Raw genomic sequence first — 22,951 nt, forward strand, 5'->3', positions numbered from 1 at the left:
GCCTGGTCTACAGAGTGAGTTCCAGGACAGCCAGGGTTATACAGAGAAACCCTGTCTCAAAAAACCAAGAAAAAAAAAAAAAAGAGTTCTACATTTGGATTCACAGGTGACAGGAAGAGAGAGTGACACTGGGCCTGGATTGAACTTCTGAAACCTTGAAGCCCACCCCTCAGTGACACACTTCTTCCTACAAGGCCACACCCACTCCAACAAAGCCACATATCCTAATCCAATAATGCATCTCCCTAAGAGCCTAAGTGGGCCATTTTTATTCAAACCACAACACCAGCAGTGATTACCTGGAGAGATTTATAGAGCTTACACTATTTTCACTCATGACCCATATTCTTGTTGAGAACATCTTTCCTGACACTTTGATTGTTGTATTTTAGTAAAGCAATGACATAATGTAGTTTCCTTAAGAAAAGAACTTTCCTACTTTAAATCAAATACACACCTGTAATATCAGCACCAGAGGGCTGAGGCAGGAGGATTGCAATGAACTGGAGGCCAATGAACTGGAGGCCAGTATGAACTACAAAGCAAGTTCCTGTCACAAAACAGAAGAAACAAACAACACAAAGACCTTTCCCACTTTGAACAAAGTCAGTATACCCCCACCTTCGTAACAAAGAACCACACACAGTACAATAGACACTTCTTAGGGTCACTGGGGTATGTAGGCTCAGGATCATGGAGTATGGTACACACGTCAGTAGGTGGCGCAGTGATGCATAATTTGTGGTTAGGTCTTAGCCTTGTCGGGTGTATCCAAGAAGTTACCAGTCAAAAAGAAGTTTGAAAAAAAAAAAAAGTTCTCTAAATGACCTAGTGACAGGCACTGCTGAAGAGGATTATGTGCTGAGGTGTCACTCAATGACTATTTCAGTTGTTCAAGTGTTTTAAGCAATCCTGAATTTCTATTTTTGCTCTTTTCCGCACTTGAGCAATTCAGGCTTAAACATTTAAACAAGAACCTAAAACCTTGGAGAGGGTCTCTGAAATATTCTAGAAGAAGGCCCATTTGGCCTGGGAACTTTATTGAATAAATACATCTTCTATATGGCCTATGAGAACCAATGAGCAGTCTTCCTGTAAGCTGGCAGTCTGTCCTCTCATCATTTTATATCTCCCTGAATGACTATTTCTTAGTACTTATTGTTGGATACTCTCTACTCCCATAGAGGAGGGGACAGAGAGGTTGTAGGTACGAGCCAGCAGAAAGGAGAGGAAACACAGGAAGTGGGCTGATGACTGGAATCCTGAGGGTAAGGTTGCAACTTTGGACTCGTAATACAATCAAAGTCAAGTCCTTCTCTTGTGCTGTAATAAGCAGGTAATTTTCTCATATGCAAAGAGAAAATGAACACAAAGACAAGCCTGGAGAAAGATGGGAAACATTGGAAGAGTTCCCAACAGCCAATCCTAGGTATCGGGACATAGGATGGAGGGACTTAAGAAGGGGTTCTTCATGGCTCCTCCAGAGTGTCAGGCTCATCATTTACTTCCAGGTCGTCTGAACTAATATAGAAAAGCAAACTTAGAGCTAAAATCAAACTACAGGTTTTGAAAAAAAAAAAAACATTTAGGACTGGTGTGTGTGTGTGTGTGTGTGTGTGTGTGTGTGTGTGTGTGTGTGGTGGAGCAGGGTATGAAGGAGCTGAAAGGTATAATTTGTCATTTTCTAATACAGTTGACTTTCCAATTGCAAATTTCTTAAATTAATACTGCATTTAGTTTGCATTTTCTAAATATCTTAGAAAAATGGAAAGACAGGGTAGGAGGATGATCAAGAGACATCCACAAAAACCCAAGAAGGAAGCCCTGGAACAAAATGATAAAATGTTACATGCTAGGGATCTGCTTCACCCGCTACCAGAGCGAATGGGCATGCACACACATTTGTGTCTGGTGGTATGTTTGGGGTATTATGTATGGTATGGATACAAGGGTAATAACATAGTTCCTATTTAGAAAATATATACAAGCAATTTTCAAGATGATAAAGCTAAATGTGGATTACCAGCATTGTTCACTCAGATGGAAACATTCTGTTCACTTAGTTGTTAGCACTTGTCATTTCGGATGGGCGACTTCCACTCTTGTTGACCTTAGTGCTGACAGCTGACACCAATACATCTTTTGCAAGGTTTGGGGTAATAATAAATGTGAATTCAGAACACCTAGCAAAGTGACAGGATATGACTTCCACTAAAATGTTAGCAAGCGATGGTAAGCTCTATTACAAATGACAGCATAGACTTTGACAAGTATTCCATACATTTTAAGTTACTGCTATACAAATAGTTTTTGCTCCCTGTAAAAACCTCAACTTGTAATACAAGTCCTGCTTTTACAATAAGCTTTAAGTCTGCTGCCCCTCAGGCAGAGCTCCAGTGTATGCCCGCTGCTGCCGGGTCCTGCTCACTGACACCAACTGCCCTCAGCTGATGTTAGGTTAGCCATGCTCTGTGCCTGGCTGGACTTCTCTGAAAGGGAACCTTGTACCCACACTTCCTCTAAAGACTATCTGCCGAATTCTTACTGTTTCTCTTTGGTTTTTAGGTTTGTTTTTTTTAACCCTTCCCTTTCATTCTGAATATATTAACTTCAATAAATCTGGAAAATATTTTCTCCAGACGGTATTATTTGGTAGGTTATTTTCCATATTTGTGTTTAGAACTAAACAATTAGAGGATCATTTTGTTTTTATTTTTAGATTTTTGAATCAGGATTTTATTACTATAACACAGGTTACCCTCAAACTCATAATTCTTTCCCTCAGGCTTGAAATGCTGATATTCCAGGTATATGGCACCATGCCTAAGTCATATATTTTTTTCCCTTTTGAAACGTTGGCTACTGAGAAGATTTAAAACTTATAATATGTGGGTATAGTCATCATAAAAATAATTAAACTATAATTAATGTTAAATATATAATATAAATGCTTGCCCTGGAGAATCATTTTATGAAGCAACCTGAGTTGTACATGTTCAGTGAATGTTACTAAACAGCACATTTACGATGGAAGGCATACACCCTACAGACTTCTGAAGAGAATCTAAATAGCCACACTATTTTTAAAAGGTTTTTTTTTTTCTCAATTTGCCCTGTCAGAGTACTTTATGGTTTTTGAAATTTTCATTTACTACGTGCAACAGGTGTGTGACAGGTGTAACTTGTCTATCTTATGCCCACACGTAAAACCTCACCACTGCTGGAGGGCCTATGGGCATACTTAAAATACTTATATAAACATATGAAAACTTCATGAATTCCAGCTGTAAATCAACTCTGTTTTCTATCATGTAGGCAAAACCAAACCAAACAAACAGGAGTATTTCATTTTTCATTTCAATATTATTTCCCAGGCAAGAGTAACTGCCCCTTGCTTCAAGCACCTCCTAATCTTCTAAACCCCCCCTTTGTAGCACTGAGAATGTGTAGATATGTAGTTACAGAGTGCTCAGTAAATATTTATGTAGAGGAATTTTAATCTAGCAACATGGCTGCCTTGGCAAGGGATCACAACTAAAGGTCTGGCTGGAATGCAGACAAGGCATACACCTTTAATCCCTCTGGCTGGAATATAGATACATCGTTAGTACACACCATTAAGGTATATTAGTTTGTAGAAGGAAGCAGCTGTGTTTCAAAGTGACCTCTAAATGAGGGACAAAGTGATGAGCAGAGAAATATAGGATAGGATAGTCAGAGATAGGATATGATCAACTTTCACAAGACAGTTCTTACAGCTTAGGAAAGAGAAGCTATTTAAGAGAAGTACAGTCTGAGAGAGGCTGTTAGTGAGCTCAGTGCAGTGAACTTGAGGTTGTTTATGAGTTCAGTGCCGGTCAGCAGAGGCAGTTGAAAGCCAGAGAATAAGAAGCAGCCAGAAGATTTAGAACAACTGCCAGGATTATTTTGAGGCCTAGCAGTGAGAATCTGAGAGAAGCCAGTTTGAATCAGTCAGCCTGGAAGATCAGATTGTATGGAGGCTAGAAGCTTCCGGGCCTAGGCCTAGGGATAGTTAGAAGAGAGAAAAACAAGGAAACATGGACTGTCCCAAACTCAGTTCTTTTGACTCAAAAGTTCTGTGTTACATAACTTTTACAGCCATCACATCTTCAATTATACAAACCATACAGAGAAGCATGCAGTTATCGCCGTGTAAGCTTTAAAACAAAAAGCAAAAGTCCAAACTTAAGAGAACAGGATCTCATTACAGATGGTTGTGAGCCACCACATGGGTGCTGGGAATTGAACTCAAGACCTTTGGAAGAGTAGTCAGTGCTCTTAACCACTAAGCCATCTCTCCCACCCTCCTCCCTCTCCCTCTCTCTTCCCTCTTCCCCCGCCCCTCTCCACACACACACACACACACACACACACACAAACTCATTCATTCATTCATTGAGACAATACTCATACAGTAGAGACCGGTTCCTTAAATTTGATATTCAGATCAGTCTGGCCTTGATCCTGTGCCCCCCCGACTCTGTTTCCCAGGTACTGGGGTTACAGGCATGCATGCCCCACTGTGCCTAGTGGGTCTTTGGGAAGAGAAATTTCAAAGGACAAAATGAGGGTAAGTTTAGGATAATATATGAGGACATGAGGCGGCTGGGGACGAGGGGGTAGAAGGGATGGATGGTGGGGGTAGGTGGCGACTTTCTGTTTCTTGACAATCCATCTTCTTTGCACAGATATAAATTAATTTTAGATAAGATAATAGGATTAAGGCCCAAAGTCTACACTAGCTAAACAGCCTTTGAAATATAGTGCTATGGGGGGATTCAATGGAGAAAATTTGCCTTGGTTTGATTTGTAGACTGAATGGTGTATTAATGTAGATACTAAAAAAGGATTTTCTTACAAACTGGGTAAGGGTACAGTAAGCATACAGACTAGGATTACATTTAGACCTCTGATTTTACAGAAGCTAATTTACATCTTATTGCTACACCCATATTTTATTAATATATCTTTGCATTGTGCTGTAATTTATCTTATTCATTTGTAGCCTATTCATGTAGCTAAGAGTGTCTATTAAAATGATTATGTGCCAGTGATGACAGTGTGTCTCACTTGAATTCTGCAGAGCTCCTACTGGCTGCAGGCTCATGTGAGGAGGCAGCTAAGCCCTCAACATGATGGGCTCATACCTTTGTTCTTTAGAGACACAAGGGAAGCAAAGACCATACAGCAGAAGCCACATGGTGACAATAAGAATCACTGTTCTCATTATCTTGTTCATTCTGGTAAAGATCTAGAGAACAAGGTGTGTGGCAAAATGTTAAATGCACTAAAAGACAGATCTATTCAGAAGTGTTGAGCCCTGAGGTGAGAAATCTTTCATTCCAAATGGGCATCTTGTAAGGAGATATGTATAGAGCTAAAGATAAGGTATGTAAAGATGGTCAAATTTAAGAACATCCAAATTGTTTGGTCTGTGATTTAAAAGCTACAGCACTTCTTGTTCCATCTTACACAAATCTACTCCCTTATCATGTAAACATAATCAAACAAAGATGCATGTATCATCAAATTGTAAAGAATGCTGTTTTTAAATGGCAAAGATGAATATTAAAACTGTTAGAAATATTGGACACTTAGGGCTAGAGAGATAGCTTAGCTATGTGGGTTCACTCCAGCACCCACATGGTAGCTCACAACTGTCTACAACACCAGCCTTAGGGAATCTGGCACCCTATTTATCTTCCCTGGGCACCAGGCATATACATGGTACTCAGACATACACACAGATAAAGCACTCATACACTTACAAAATTTTTAAAAAAGGATGGTTTGACATACAGCTTACTTCAATTCAATGTAATAAAATGAGCCAGAGCTGACTTATTTCAGCCTTTGTACTTATTGCTCATTATATTAACCAATTCTTATTCATGTTCTTGTAAGAATTACCATTTTCTGACACTGAGTGTGGATAAGTCATTTTTATAATTACCTGGAAATTCTAGAAACACCATTAGTGATCAAAGGCATGGGCTTGAAAAATCAGACCATGTGTTCAGCAAAATGTATCTAGTGTTTACTAGCTATAGAACCACTGAGCACCCCTGTACCCACGTTTATTGCACTAACCTTAGGTGCACACTGACAAAGTAGGGAAAAGAATCACTTAATTTCAGAGGATTGTTAATACACTGCTAAGTACTTTATTATATGCAAAGGGTTAGAACCATGCTTGCAACACAGTAAGACTTGTCTGTCATCATTATCATCATCATAGGTCTTCTGAAGCAAACCCAATTCATTTCTTTCTTGAAGGCAAGGAAAAACCTAAAAAATACAGACTTAACTCTTGTTTTTTTGGGGGGAGGGGTTAGCTTTTACATAGACATTGGTCTTTATCTCCTATCAACAGTTTTTCCTTTTTTTTTTTTAATAGTTTTTTTTCTTTCTGTTTAAAGTCTTGGGTTTCTCAAAGTTTTGTTCATTTGTTTTGTTGTTGTTTTTATTGTAGGTGCATATAATGGAACAAAACATTCCACTGCCACGATAGAATCTTCAACCTTAGAATTCTGTGACTGAAACCACACACATAATCAATCCCTTGCAGGACGGTAGCTGCTTCAGTCAATCTTTTAGAAGTATAATAAAAAACCAGACAGTAGATCACAGCCCTGAAGCCCCTCTTACCTCGCCCATCACTGCTATAGGTGTCTCTCCCGTCACTTGAGCAACACGGTGCTCTACTAAATAGAACATATACTCATCATAGAGTAGCCGGATCAGGTGAAAGGAGCCGAAGCTAGCAGCACTGCGTAAAGTTAAGTCCCGGATAACCATTGAGCTGTTCAAGAGAAAGAGCAGAGAAGCAAGCACAATTAGTGACCATGGTTACAGTTTGATGTGTTAGCACTTTTAAAAGCAGTTACGTTGGGAGATTAAATGAAAGCATAGGCCTTTATAGTATAAAACCTGTGATAGAACAATTTCATTGTTGAAAGCAGTCGGCTCAACTCATTCCAATGGTGGGAAGAAGGTCTTGCTCTCTAAGCCTTGACCCTGAGCTAGGTAGGACAGACTTTTCCTCATTACCGCCATGTTTGCCTCTTCTGTTGTACTTACAGGTGGATCAGAACTGAATAGAAACAATTTTGTAAAGGCTGAAAATTCATCCCTGGTATAAGAAAAATTAACTCAAAGTGAACATTTGATTGATGATGCTTGACATTTGTCATTGCTAAATGACAATGATCCATAGAGTGAACTTTGTGCCAGGTTCTATACAAAAATACTAGCTATTCCCTGAAGCCATCAGTCTAATTGGAGTTATATGGCAAGTAGTGACTCTCGTTTCTCAGTGATTTTCATTTAAATTAAGATGATTTACCCCCCCCACTAGAGACAGGAAGTGTAGATGATTTAAGTATTAAATCCGAAAATATGAACACTTGATATATATTATATATATATATTATGAGCTATATTGACAGAGTAATAACAATAAACTCCTTTGCATTAAAAACACAAATAAGTCCAAATAAAATTGTAACTTTACCAAAAATGTATCAACTAATAAACTTGTTTCATACTTCATATATAAATATGGTATTTGTGACTCAAAGTGAGAATAATGTATGCATTTATGCATGTATGTTTTATACCAGTTTTTACTCAGTTGCCTTTTTCTGAACTTTTTTTTTTTGGCCTATAAACACTAAAACTGTCATTATATTCTCAGAAGGAAGATGCAAAATGTCATGAATTAAAGCCTTATTTTATAATAACCAACTATAAAATTCCAGGCAAATAAAAGAATAGCAAGTAGGCTTTGCGTTGGTTTTCTACTTCATTTTCCAACTTTTTAAAGCCAGAGCTTTAAATACATCAGATTCCTTCCGTTCACTCTGGCAAGTGACAGAGCAGGAGCTGACGTCTGACGGCAGAGGCTCTGGGCTCTGATGCTGGCTCTTTGCTACTTGACTCTTAACCTCAAGCAATTTCCCTGAGGTTGTTTTCTCTAGGGAAGGTGAAAGCAGTATTTTTAGTCTTAGCTAACTTACAGTTATTTCAAGGATAAAATGAATTAAAAAATATGAAAACAACTTATGAGTAAGTAGAATACAACAAATATAATTTATTATAAGCCAGAAAGTGCTATTTATAATTTGTTTATGAAAGACTGAAGACTTCTTATTTATTTTTTAATCATTGTAAAAACAGAAGAAAAGGTAAAGCTATCCAGCTAGCTAAACTCATTTATAGTAAGATAAACAAACAAGCCAGGGTCTCACACTTTAGCCCAGGCTGGTCCAAATCCCATTATACAGCTTGGACTGGCATCTCCATCAATCTTCCTGTCTCAGCTTCCTGCTAGGAGGTTACAGGTGGCCTTTGTAGTCTTGCTTACAACCACATAGCCAGTTTAAAGGCTTAAGAGTTGGCCTGGGTGTCAAGTGAAGCAACACATAGCAGTTAGTTCCCTTTATCTACAGTTTTTATTTTCTTGGCAATTTCAGCCACTGTAAATATGAAAATGCAAATTCTAGAAATAATCAACAACTTTCAGCCCACATGTCCTTCTGCATAGAGTGATGAAATCTGCTCTCTGGGAAGCAGCAGCTCTTACTGCCCAGCACGTCCAAGTTGTATAATGGCCCTAGAGTACAGGAACAGTGATGTCAACAAGTCAGTCTACCACATTACTGCAAAGTGGCTCCTTAAAATAAGCAGCTTAAAATGGAGGCTGCTAAGACCAGAATAACGGTAAGAATGAATCTTCTATCTGTACAGTTGAGAGAAAGGGAAATAAATATGTGCTAGGTTTGCTGTCACACTTCAAATTGCAAAGGTTAAGCCACAACCTGCACAAGTAGATACACCATAGGGTGAGTACTATCGGTGGTTTCAAGCACCTGCCCTGGAATATAGCCTCATGGATGAGGTGGAAAACACTCCTGTATGAACAAACATCCATGACATGTGCATGACCACGGCAATGATTTCAATACTTCAGGCTCACAGAAATGGCCAGGCCTTCCCTGTCCTGGACTCAGGGTAATGGCCAGGCCTTCCCTGTCCTGAACTCAGGGTAATAGCAAGGCCTTCCCTGTCCTGGACTCAGGGTAATGGCAAGGCTTCCTGGGTCAGACTCAGGAGAATGGCAAGGCTTTTCTGTAGTCTGAGTACAAGTGTTTGCTAACTATGAACTTTTAGCTAAAAACAGTATTTGCAAAGAGTACTAACCACAGCTCCCTCATCCCAAATAACTTTATGTTCATGGCTTCCTGAGACTCCTCCACTACAGAGAACTTTTCCCTCCTCCATGATATAATATGTTTAAAAAATAAGCCGAGTATCTGGGCTATTGGTGTGTCTACATCTAAGTGTACAGGCTATCCAGCTACACACTTCAATTATGCTGTCTTTTCTTAACCTCTCATCCCTTCCAGTAAAGCTTCCAGGATCCAGCCATGCAGGTCAGAGCAACTAACATATGTGGGATCTTAACAAAACTGATCATTACTAGAGTACAGCATATATTAGCATTAATGCTATATTCATTAAAATAAACAGTTCCAGGCAATGGTTTCTGTGTGTTAATAAAATACCTTAACACTCCTTAAGTGTTTATAACTAATGCATAAATGCATTGTTACAAATGGAAGAATAGTTCATCTATATGCCAATGATATATTATCTTCTACTTGTCAGATAATTTACATGAGTATAATATAGTAATTTTTGAAAGTAAATATTTTTTCTATGAGAAAAATTTAAAGCAGAGAATTTTCTGCACACCAAAATAAAAACAATGTAACATAATGATTAAATATCAAATAACACTGAACTCAATGTCAGTAATCTTGAAAGGAACCCAGGAGTCTAGTATTCAGTTGTAACTCCAACCATGCTGCTGAACAAAGACAATAGATATTTAAAATTTAGCCCAGGGCTAACGAAGTGGCTAACAAAGATACAAACAAGACTAATATTATTCAAAAGTAAACACATACAAGTTAAAGAGAACACCTGTTGTCTATTGCACTGTGAGATTGGAGATTAGAGAGGGATTGAAAAAAGGAAACTACTGTATCCACAAGTATCTCTGAGGCTTCTGGAGAAGGAACATGGCAGCAGTTATCAAAATGTCAGCCCAATGGCCTCTGTAATTCTAATTCTAAAAATTTAGACAATGAGCAAAGTTAGTTTTGACTGCAGTGAGCCCCTGATCCAGTCCCCAACTAGGAATGCTTGAATGATCTTCACTGTAGTCACTAGAAAAGCTCGTTTGCCTTACTTGGGAAACACAGAAGAAAAGAAATAATCCACATGAAATTTGCATTTCTGGATTATCCAAAGTCAATGCTGGCCATTCTAAGGTAGTTTAAGTAAAGTAGGCAGCCTTTGATGGAGCAGATATGTGCAGCAAAGTAACACCTGCTGGAGTGGATTCCTCGTCAGGTTGTTCCTACGTGACTATGCACACAGATGTGAAGACAATTTTAGAAATTACTAGGTTAAATATCAGATTTGTAAACATGAAGGGACTGTATATGTGACTGTCAAATTTATAATATCCTCTGTGAATTTACAATTTTAATTATAATGCTAAAACATAAAAAGCCCTTTCTGATTCTGCTTCTTCGATGATTTATGCCTCAGTTCTCATTACTTAACAGTTGTTCTGCCTTCGTGAGAAGCAGTTCAGAGATTATCCCGCCTACCAGCAGCAAGTACGCAAATGCTTGAATGTCTCTTTCCTCAGTGGCCCTCAAATGTAAGCCTTCAAATCTTTTTGAAATGAAAATAATAACCATAATAGTGTCTAATAATCATAAGCCAATTATCCCAACTCAGGGAGGACAGAGGACAGGCTAGCAATGATCTACTAGGTTTGTGTATCTGCAGAGAACATGAAATACAAGTGAGTAATTTTCTTTTTTTTCAGGATTCCTACAATAGATCTCTGTGGTGACAAAGGCTCCAGGGGTGTATTTCTAAAATGATGTCAACTGAATGTGGGGGTGGGGGGTACACAAGGAGAAGGGCAAGCCTGCCACTAGCACAGGACATAAGAGGAAGAGGAAGAGCGTGTGTGTATGTGTGTGTATGTGTTGCATCTCTCTTCTATTGCTGTACAGGTGTTTATTCTGCCCTTGGCTACAGGAGATTTAGAAAGAGTCAGACAGTGTAACTGATTCATCCACTAGTCACGAGCATATAAATCACCTATATAATTTTCTGTGAAAATTCAGATGAACAAAATATATTGAATTTCAAGAAATCAAGAAAATATATTTCTGCCAGGCATGGTGGCACATGCCTTCAGTCATAGCACTGTGGAGGCAGAGCCAGATTGATCTCTGTATGAGTTCAAGATCAGCTTGATCTTCATAGAGAGTTCTAGGACAACCAAGGCTATTTAGAGAGACCTGTCTGAAAAAGCTGAAAACAACAATAAAATGTATTTTCAAATTAAAGTTTTGAATTATATGACAAATGGATTCCTCTTTTGTGAGATGACAAGTTAGATAATTCAAATTATTGATGGTGCTATTTGATCCTTTAGTAAAACTACAAGTGTTTCCTTCTTTATTTGGGGTGATCCCACTGACCTGGGCCTAAAACCTATATGTACTGAGAAATATAAACTGGCCCTAACTTAGATTCCATGCATGAATCCACCTGACCATTGCACTCTACACAAATGCAGCACAAGTCCTGACTAATAACAACTCACAAATGTTTGTTCAAACTTGGGGCCAACAAATCTTTTCCATTTTTCCATCATATATCATATAATCAATAACCCATTCCCCTTTGGGCTGATTACATGTCCACAAAAATATGTATTTCCATCCAAAGTATTTTAGTCTAAAAGGCTCATTATAAGTAAAATATGTTACTACCTACTAGATACTAGTCATGCATCATAATCACCAGAAAATGAATGATTCCAATTATCCTTTTAAATACGACCTCCCAACCAGCAGGAGTATGAATGAGTCAGAGGGTCTCAGAAGTAACCAAGCGTTAAAAAATCATGTAAGGTCTATCCTCTGATACTTAGCCAGCTTTGAAAACAAATACAATTGACAAAATTAATATATTAACTAGGTAGTTTTGAATGCAAACCAGAATTGCCTGGAGGATTTCAAAGCTCAGATTGCTAGGCCTTTCCTCTATGGATTCTGACTCAAGTAGACTTGTGGAGTGACCTAATAATGAACATTTCTAATATTTATAAGTGGATGTGAAGCCACGGTCTAATGACTAATTTGAGAAGAACAAAAGAAGGGTACCCACAAGAAGGCAGGAGCAGAGGGAGGCCTAGAGACCTTTTCTGACTGCTGCTGAAAACATCACCTAGACTAGTGGTTTTTAACCTTCCTAATGCTGACACTCTTACTGTAGTTCTTCATGGAGTGATGATCCTCAACCAAACACTTATTGTTGTTGCTACTTCATAGCTCTAATTTTGCTACTGTTATGACCTTTAATGTAAATGTGTCCATGGTCTCAGGTGACCCTGGTGAAGGCATGCTCGATAGCCTACAGGGTGTCAGGACCCACAGGTGAGAAATAACAGTCAAGATACACTTTCAGAGATAACTCTGAACACTTCTCAGCTTTAAGAAAAAGGGTCTTCCTAGCAAAAATGTTCATTTCAAAAACTTTCCCATTTAATTTCCACACATCATAGTCACAGAGCTGGGTAACCTACTAAGTCTAAGCTCACTTCTCTTTTATGTGAATAGTGTGCACACATACACACACACTTTTACAGAGCATGAAGAAACCCAGTGCATTTTCAATGCTACCTGTAGAAAGACCACTTGAGCAGAAACTGCCGAGCAGCTTTAGGGAAGCTGGGCCTTCCTTCATAGGGCTTCAGCGCTTGCATCATCACATTGTCCAGCCAAGCAGCCCACTGCTCCAGAGTGCTCTGCTGCTGCAGGGTCATCTTGAAGTCTGTTTCTAGTCTCTGAACCATGTTGTCATCACACTGGCACACCCAGGAAGCCTGCTCCTAGGACAGGTTATAGATAGAAAGGAAAGTTCAACTCGGCAGCTTCTCAAAGAGCATCATCACAGAACACACGCAGGCTGTCACGGGAGGACATCAACAGGGGATGGGAACAAATCATGAACAGTATTTAAGCACTCAACGTGTTTATCATTTTCAGGGCTTAGTGTCTTTCCCTGATCTTTACGGGATGCGGTATCTGACTGTGACTGGGTGTTCTACTCTGGCCAGGCCTTGTGCAAGTCTAGAACAGTTAATAAGGAAGCTAGGTGTTTGGACCAGCACTATGCAGCACTCAAGTGTTTTCTCACCACTTCAAGGTTTTATCTATCCCATCAGATAAAAATTTAAAACCATTTTAGAAGATTTAGAGTAAGTCAGAAGAATAAATGGATTCAATTGGCCAAAAGTGGTCCCTAAAGATTAAAAGAAAAACAAACACTGAATGGTACTATGTAGAAACATATGCTGTGTGAGTTTATGGATGGGGAACAGAAATCTCAAGGGCTATCAATGCAAACCAACAAATGCAAATTAATTCACAGAACTGAAAACAACAACAAAACCTCTTTTGAGAAAATGTAGACATGCTACCTGCCAAGAAACCTGATTACTGTAATTTTCCTTCTGCTTCTGGTTGGGAACTTTCATATTTTGTAACAATAAAAATAGGAAAATTTAAAGTACTTCTCAGTGATTATCTAAGTCTTCTGATACTTCTAGTGCTATACTATCTTCTAAGATTAAAAGAAAAAATCTCCCAGGATTGAAATGTAATCATTTAACAACAAACTGCTTGACAGATAATCAAAAGCAAACATTTTTTTTGTGTGTGTGCTCAGCCCCTAACTTGCCAAACTAAGTTCAAGCAATTTATTAGGTCAGTGTGGCCTCCAGTTTCCTATGCAATAAATCAGACAAGTGAAAATTAGTAAGAGTTTTTAAGTGGGATTCATTATAGTAATTTTAAGATAAGTTTCTTTGAAGGCATCTATAAAGTTCCAATATGGACAATGCAGTCCACAGACTACATTGATATTTTTATGAAAACAGTGTCTAGAGTTTACTCTATGTAATCTCAGAGGTGAAATTAATTCAAATTGAAATTTCAAATCAATGTATCCCTAATCCCTTCCTTCCAGTTCTAACGTCTCTGTTGATCCTACACACTTTACACATTAAAGGGTCATTTAGTCTTAGACATTTTAAAGGCAAACTGTGTCTAAATCATTCATTCCATTTCTTTGGGAAACCCTCAGTCTCTTCCACATCTCCGCTGGTGATAGCAAATTCTACACTTCATTGTTTTTAGATGTTGCCTCTTTTTAATTTTTATTTTTTTATTGGTTATTTTGTTTATTTACATTTCAAATGTTACATCCCTTCTGGTTGCTGCTCCAAGAACCCACCATCTCATCCCCCTCCCACCTGCCTCCACGAGGGTACTCCCCCATCCACCTGCCCTTTCCCATAGATGTTGCCTCTTAAACATTATTTGTAAATAGTTTAAATACACTAAAATGTGATCATAGAAAAATATCAACATGAAAAAGAAAAAAGACAATAAAAGAGTATGAGGGTAGCAGTTCAATACATGAATATCCTTGCCCTTTAAGTTTTTCACATATTATATGTGCTCTATTTTTATGTATATATTGCATGTTTATATATACATTACTCATTTATTTATACACATATAATTTTAACATTAAGTATAATATAATAAATATCATACATTTTACTCAATATTCTACTTAACAATGGTACCTACCATTCCATGTAAAAAAAATACAGCTGTATTTATTTGCTCATCAATAAACTTGTGTTGCTGCATGAATACATTATTAAATAACGAATTCCATATAAGTAGGCATTTATTTTCTCTAATTTTTTTACTAGTATAAAGTATGAATTAGTAATGCTGTTAACTATATTTTCTTATGCTTTTATTTATTTATGGATAGTAGATTTATATAGGAACAGTTAAGCTCTTCTAATAGTATTAATGGCTCTCCGACCCTGAGCACCCAGAGGAGTTTAGCGTAACAGCAGTTACCAGGAGAAAGGTTTGCCTATTAACATGTAAGTTTTTAAAATACATTTGACACTTTCTCTATATACAGCACATCACTGTTAAATATGTGAACTGTAGGTAGCATCCAACCTCTAGAACCTTTTTCTTATGCAAATGAAAGACTCCAGTGCTCCATGTGAAAGGGCTTGTTCTTGTTGGTACCAGTCTAGGATAAGGATCTTACTGATACACAAGAAGGAATTTCACTTCTTATCAAAAATTCAAACCTACTCTTTATGTGAAAATTATTTTTGGCAAGATAAGATAGTAATCTAAAACCTAATTGGAGAAATAAGACCACAGCTCAATAAGCTGCTTTTCACACCCTTTTATAATGTTCTTTGTTTCACTACAGTCTATGGATCTCACAGTAACAATGACTTACTCAGTAAATAGTCCTTTAGACAATAATTCAGTTTCCTCAATTTTATAATGGAAAAAGCTGAAAACAAACATCTGAAGATATTCTTAACTTATATAAAAATAAAATCCAATATGGTACATAGTAAGAAAGTTCAAAATCAAACTGTATATTCAATAAATATTCAATGCTTAAATTATCAGGTTAGACCACCAAAACCTACTTAATTTATAATTTAAATAGAAATGCATCTACTTACACAGAACATTTACAAAACAACAGCATCGTAAATCATTAAATGAGAAAGAAAGCCACTTAACCTGCACAGACTAACCGACTTGAAATGCAAAGACCTTTGCTGAGAAGAGGATGAAGGAGTGAGAGAATGAGTGCTGCTCCTGACAGACTGCCCAAGCTTGGCATGCTTGAAAACTAACACACAGAACTTGGTTCAAACCAAGTGTCCTTAGTGCAAGAATTTTACTCTTTTGTTAGCCTTACTGAGATTCGTCTTAGAAGAGGTGAGGACAGGTTCCAAGTGACAGGAAAAGGTCATGAAAAAGGAATGGGAAGCAGGGTACACTGGAGAAGCCTACCAAAGCTTGGAAGAAATAAAGATGCAAGGCAGGTGAAAATAATCCACACTAGTTTGGGGATTCGTTGGAATGTACAAAGAAGTAACATGTAGGGTGAACTGAATGGTTCACCACGGCTATGAGCCTCTGAAGAGGAGGACAGATGCTTAAGTAGGCAGGTTCCAGTTCTAATGCTTGCCATGACAGACAGACGACAGAAAGACAGACAGACAGACAGACACACACACACATACACAAACACATACACACTCTGACAGTTGACAAGGAAGGAAGAGAAAGAGTAGTTTCAAAGTTGCTGTGAAAGAATGAGTGGTAGACGAATGGTTGATACATACATACAGTGTCCTGAAGACAGCTGCTTCTAACCAGTGAGTGGGCTCATCTGTATACATCTTCAATTCAATACAAAAATAATGAAGCCACGATTGAGGACTCACAGAAAATATTAAAACAATAAGTTAATGTACTTTTCATATATTAACTGAAATCATTCTTTATAAAAATTCCTGTTACTGAGTTGAAATTAATATCTGGAAACCAAAGTTGTCTTACTATTCTGACTTCAAGGTTATTTTACCTCAGTTTTTTTAAGGTACTTCTTAAATATCTTTTTAAAATGAATATTTGAAATAAATATTAGTGTACTTCAAGATATAGCTGCTTAATATATTTGGTAAATGAGTTCATGTAAATCTACTTACACACATAGATGGTTTTATAAATCCAAAACTGTTCTTGTAAAGGTCATATGACTGCATGCATGTACATGCAAGTGTCTGTATACAGATAGTTGGTAGTAGATGGACAGATACATGGGAAAGAGACTGAAAAATTAGATATTGGAAACATGAGCCTAATTCATGAAAGTGACAATGAACACAATTCACAGTACTATAAATGAATCAAGCTCAAATGGTTTTATGTAATTATTTTAAATAATAAGGCTAGACATGATGTGGAGATTAAATTTCATATAAATATAGTAACGATCTGGAAAGACACACTGTACAGTTCACCTACTTAAAGTATACTTTTACTCAAAAGGAAGTCCCATACTCATTGTATCTGGTATTATAATATCCTAGCCCTATCCAGCTAGAAACCTATTTTCTGTTTCTAATGTCTATTTGGTCATTTCATACAAATGGAAGCATGTAACGACTTTCCTTCACTTATCATGTTTCCAGGCTCAATCAAGCCCTCAGAAGTTCTTTCCATTGCTCAGCAGTGGCCACTGTATGGACAAAGCACATGTTCTTTTATTTAGTGGCCCACTGTATAGACAAAGTACATGTTCTTTTATTCAGTGGACCACTGCATGGATAAAGCACATGTTCATTTATTCAGTGGCCCACTGTATGGACAAAGCACATGTTCATTTATTTAGTAATGGCCACCTGGGATGTCTCATCTGAAACATGACGCTATGAACACTGAAGGATACATGAACATTGAGTTATCTCTAGGCTGAAGAGATCATCCAAGGTTGGATGGTTAGAACAACTATATTTTGGAGCATTTTAGAGTACAGGTTTTAGGGATAATCATGTGGCAAACTCGACTAAATACTAAAAAAATCTAAAAAACATCCAATCCTTTTAGTCCAAGCATTTTAGATAAGGATTGGTCAACTTCTGTGGCCATGTTTCCCTTTTTTACAGCTATCTGCTAAGCACTGGACTGCTCAGTCATATGGTGAATGTAATTTAGCTCTTTGAGGAAATGCCAGAGTCGCAGTGGTTGTGGCATTGTACATTCTCATCAACAGCTCATGAAGTGCTAATTTCTCCAGTTCTCCAGAGACCAAAACTTAGATTTTCTATCTTCCACCACATCCATTTCAGTGTTCACAAAATAATATTTCCTCATGGTTTAAACTCCTGTTCCCCTGGTGGCCAATGCTAAGAATCTCTTCCTGTGATTACTAGGCACTTGTCTTTTGTCATTTTAAAATCAAGTGGCTTTTTATTAATGGGTTTCTAGAGTCGTACAAACACACACACACACACACACACACACAATTATATATAATGTATAGGATATTTGTATTGAGAATTTTGGTTTCCTTAAAAACACAGAAATAGGAATGTTTTTGTTTTAATTCCAGGTGTGGGATATGGGCTACTTCAGATTGTTTACAGCAGCTGACTATGATTTGTCTCGAGCTCTAGCAGGGGCATGACTTTGCTAGTGGCAGAGAGTTTCTGTAAGTGTATAACATTTGACTATCTGGGGACTCTTGAAAGGGTATAAAAATGCTAGAGCCTCAAGAGCGGCTGCAGCCACTATGGCTCCTCCTGCTGCTGCTGGTTGCTGTTGTTGCCGTTTATCAAGTGATCCTGTGTAAATAGAGAGGAAGAAATTGAATATCCTGAAGACAAAGATCAAATTTACCCCAAGGAACTTAACTCCCTCCTAACCAGCAAGAAGTAAGTAGTCTAAGGATATCCTCACCACTTTCCCCCTCTATCCTAGTGTCAGGGGTTGAAAGGGAGGAAGAAGAGGGATGGTAAAGGCTGGAAGAAGGAAAGAACCCATAAGGTAACCAAAAGTCAGGCTATTTGAGCTTCTGATATTCTTTGCATTTTAAAAAATATTCATTATATAGTCTCTTGCTAATTCCAAAAGTTTTAAATTTGGATTGTGTTTAATTATGCATTTTTTTTTTTACTTTGTTGGTTATAGTTTAGGTCAGGAGTATTATCATTTTAAAAGTATCAATTAACTTTGTTACTTTAGTATCGTAAATAGAATATTTGTTAGACTTCTGCATGGAACCTACATTAGTCATTTCCAAGTATAGTGAAACTGATGTTAGAAAATATTTTTCATGTGAACCAAGAATCCAAACTTACTGCAGTTAATTCTTTAAGTGAGAGAATTTTCTCAGGTATCTGCAATACACTCTGTAATAGAGGTGCTTAGTTTTTCAAGGTGGGTTACTTTAGTAACAGAAGTACCTGCTTGAATGTGTACAAATCACTATTTAAATAACCCAAGGTAGTTGTTATAGCCTGGAAAATGAAACAAGAACAGTTAAGCAGTTTTTCAAATTCTCACAGACATAGACTAGCCTAATATTTTTTGCCAGACTTCAGTGACTCTGATCCTGATTAGCCTTTTAACTTCTTGGCAAACCTGGATGTATTCTGTTGCCTACAGTTCATAAACCTTAGCTGACTTTACCCACAAAACAAAGGGGTCAATGAAGCTTTGTCTGGGTGAAACTCCAACTTTGCAGAAACTATGAACACATAATGCAGTGCACAATCAGATGGTCCTGGTTTAGAAAACTGTCTCCACTCTTTCAGAGACAGGCTGTGAGGGAGGCAGAGTACCTGGACATTGGCGAAGTCGACACGGTTGAGGTCGCTGAGCATCTGGTTGATCTGGGAAGTGTTCTGCAGCACTGCACGGGCTGCCTGGGCCAGGTGATTGAGCGATGTGTATCTTCGCAGAGTCTGGGCAAAGGCACTTACAGCGGCAACCTAGAGAAACCCAAGCAGGCTGCGGTGGGCTGTCTTTTATTTTTTCCTTCTTGCTCTTCCTCTTCCTCCTCAACCTATCTTCTTCCTCTCATAAAAGAATCTACTGCAATCTCCAAATCTTGTTTTACTTCAGTCAAATTTAACAGTTTTCCTTAGATGCATTTCAAATTATTTGGTAATAGTTTACTTGTAAATTATATATCATTTAAGATTCCTAAACAAAGAATTATTTAGTTTCGAGTATATTAAGGTCACCACTAAAACACCCACACTTTTTGACATTTGAGCGCAACAATAATTAAGCCAGTCTTGGAAGTTAATTACCAAACCACAACAAGAAATTACATTGTTTAAAAAAGTAGAAAAATGTCTGCTTTCATTCCCTCCCCAACTCTTTTTTTAGACAATTAACAATTAGACAAGTATGAACATTTTTTATTTTGAAAAACAAACAGTAAAGATCTATGATTGTTAATTCAACAAAACCCTTCTTAGAGCAATGCCTTTTACATCTCCTGTTATGACTTCATTTTTGCCATTAGTTTACAAGTTGGTAGACTTGATGGTGAAACAAGTAAGTTCAAAGGTATTATGACTTAACCTACACTTATCTCTCAAAAACCTCCTCTCCATTTCCCTCCATCATTGTCTGCCAGAAATGCTGACCTAGATGACAAACACTCAAGCTCCCACGAGGATTGAATCAAGGGTGGGCATTGTTAGGAGGCCAAATGACATGACCACAGCGGTCAGTGTCCATTCCTCATAAGCTGTGTTCTTCTCTGCTCTAAGGCTACAGTTGAAAAAACATGGAATGATGTTTCCTAATGCTGTGAATGTCAGCCCTTACACTGGGTTGTGACTTCTCACTATTGCTAGCTGTGATATGCTTAATCATTAGTTTAGTCAACTCTGTTTCCATCTTTAGAAATCAATTCACTTATTCCATACACTTTTTCCATATACTTCTTGTTTCTTTTCTTTCTTCTCCACAACTACTATAACGGATTGAATCCAGAATGTTATGCATACTGATCAAATGTTCTACTGCCCCAGCTGGTCATCACTTTCTGAATGAGACTAAATGAGCTAGCCTATGTTGAAAAGTACCAAAGATAATGAAAAGAAACCCCCTAAATAAATATCTAGTTCTCATGATCTTATAGAAATGTTAGATGCATAGTATGTATGGCTCCAGTCTTTCAAAATATGCCAGAAGCCTTAACATATTTATAGGATTTTATGGGTATTTAAGCACATATTTGAAGAACTAGTTGGTTGAGCAGAATAATTGGTTGACACTGTAAAGGAGGTTCCTTTGAAAGTGAGATGTATTAGGAATGTACGGAATATTGGAGCAAGCTGGCACACACTTATAGAGAACATAGTTGCCTGATTTATATGCATTGAGTACATACTATATACTAGGCACTAGGTTAAGTGTCTCATACATATATTGTATTGTTCAACTACCATCTCAACATGTTATATTTTAAAGGGGTTAGGAGGCTTGTGCAAGACTGTACAGAAACTCATGTAAGTGGTGAGATTTGAACCTAGGCAATTAAGTGCTATTGCCACTCACTAGACAGCTCTTTCCTCAGTCAGGGTAATCTGTCTCATTGATTGAGAGTTTGGCAGAAAAACAACTGTATACATGTAATAGTAGAAGAGCAGAAGCTGGGCTCTGCAGTGTTAACCATTCCGGTTAAACCTAAAACTCAGCAAGATGGACAAAACTGCAGGCAAGCTGCTGGGGCATCATTTTGATGATACTGAGGAGGGTGTGATTTTAACAATTTGAGGTATCATTAGGAATACAACCAATTTTGAAGGTAAAAATATACTTTTGGAGTCTAATGGTGGATACAGCTATTTAACCAAAAGTCACAAATGTGATTCTTTGGGGCAGCAAAAGCAAAGTATAGCCTCTGCAATCTTGCCATTGGCATGTGCCAGAAAGGGATAATGTGGCATCTGGAATACTCTAGGCATGAGTAACACTCTGAACTACAGAATCCATATGCTAGTTCTGCATAATATTCTGTGTTAGTTATATATAAAGATCAGTTATGAGAAAATTATTGAAGAAATAGTTCCTTAAGCAAGTGTACACACACCACAAAGGCTTTAACCATACCTTGGTTTGAATCATTCTCTGTGGAATATTGTTCATGGCATTTGAAAGCCAACCTTCTAGGCTTTTTGCAAAATTTCGAATGGCTTGGGTCAAGGCACCTGAATGATAAAAAGTAAAAGTAGAACAATAAAGATACACAATACCATTAATTTTAAACTGGAACAAGGGAAATATGTTTATGTACTTTGATAGCATAGGGAAAAATTTCTATTATCTTCATTGATTAAAAAGTAACATAATTTCTAATTTCTTAGTGCATCTAAAAATACTAGACTTGGCTTTTAGAACTATACTGTTCTCAGACACTGACGACGCCTGTTTGGAATGAAGACATCAGAACTTGGTGCTCATGCTAACATATACCAGTTGTGAAAAGACTTGATGGGGCGTTCTGCCTTGGACAAAACTTCATCAAGAGTTTTGTGATCAAGACTAGGAATTTGCTTTGTAAATTTTCCATTTTGGTCCCCAAATCAACCTCATTTTTATATTGTTGGTTAAAATGAAACACAGTGCAAAGTATTGTTTTTGTCTCTTTGTATGACGTTTTACCATAAAACCTAAAAATTGGAGTGTTTGTCTATTGAAAACAGAACAAAATGTGTAATTGTCTCAATGAAAGTTTCAGATTACTATTTGAAATTCACATGGTAGGTAGAGCTAAAGTGTGATACAATTGCTGTCACAGGAGCAATGTTGCTAAGGTATTACCAAAACAACCAACCCTAATGTGTTAAAAGCCTAAAAAGGGGACAGGTCCCACAACAGAACTTTATAGTGGTTCTGAAGTGACCAGAAGTGCCCTCAGTTATCACTGCAAACTATGTTAAAAGGGATCTGCTCACTGAGTCTACTCAATGTGTCATTTAGTCTATGGTACTTAAACTCCTTGGTGCCTAGGGCTACATGCTGTGGGTAATAGATTTAGGTATTTAATAAATGTTTCAAGTACCCATAATACAAAGCTACTCTCTGTGGGTTCCATACTATCTGGTGATATACCATAAGAAAGAAGTCCTATTTTGGTCAACTGCCCCAAAGAATATAAAGCAGGACCAAAGTCCTGGGCTTTCCTTTCTATGTTGAATTGAGTCTGACACCGTACTTGTTAACTTCTGCCAAAATAGGTTTTAGAGTGCATTTAGCCTATTCAAATTACTTACAAAAAAGATACAAAATTTAACACCCCCAAAATAATCAAATGAGTCTTTGTTGTTTAACTGGATAATAGATATTGAAATAGCCTAAATATTGATTAGGAAAGAATGCATACTTGAACTGCAAAT

General features: G+C 37.5%; 1 protein-coding gene across 14 annotated transcripts in view; it reads right to left on the bottom strand.

Moving 5' to 3' along the window:
* Window positions 1-22,951, bottom strand: part of Rfx3 (regulatory factor X3) — a 246,388-nt gene that overhangs the window by 16,488 nt on the left and 206,949 nt on the right. For 13 of the 14 annotated variants that reach the window (XM_031390020.1, XM_031390027.1, XM_031390031.1 and 10 more), the window contains 4 exons: window positions 21,666-21,763; window positions 19,376-19,525; window positions 12,801-13,009; window positions 6,670-6,823 (listed from right to left, as the gene is read on the bottom strand). In XM_031390020.1, the coding sequence (XP_031245880.1) occupies window positions 6,670-6,823; window positions 12,801-13,009; window positions 19,376-19,525; window positions 21,666-21,763 (611 nt within the window). Of the gene's footprint in view, window positions 1-6,669; window positions 6,824-12,800; window positions 13,010-19,375; window positions 19,526-21,665; window positions 21,764-22,951 lie in introns of those variants that run through there. The other variant, XM_031390034.1, reaches the window with a different exon arrangement.

This window comes from Mastomys coucha, unplaced genomic scaffold (assembly GCF_008632895.1).
Source record: "Mastomys coucha isolate ucsf_1 unplaced genomic scaffold, UCSF_Mcou_1 pScaffold21, whole genome shotgun sequence".
NCBI classification, from domain to species: Eukaryota; Metazoa; Chordata; class Mammalia; order Rodentia; family Muridae; genus Mastomys; species Mastomys coucha.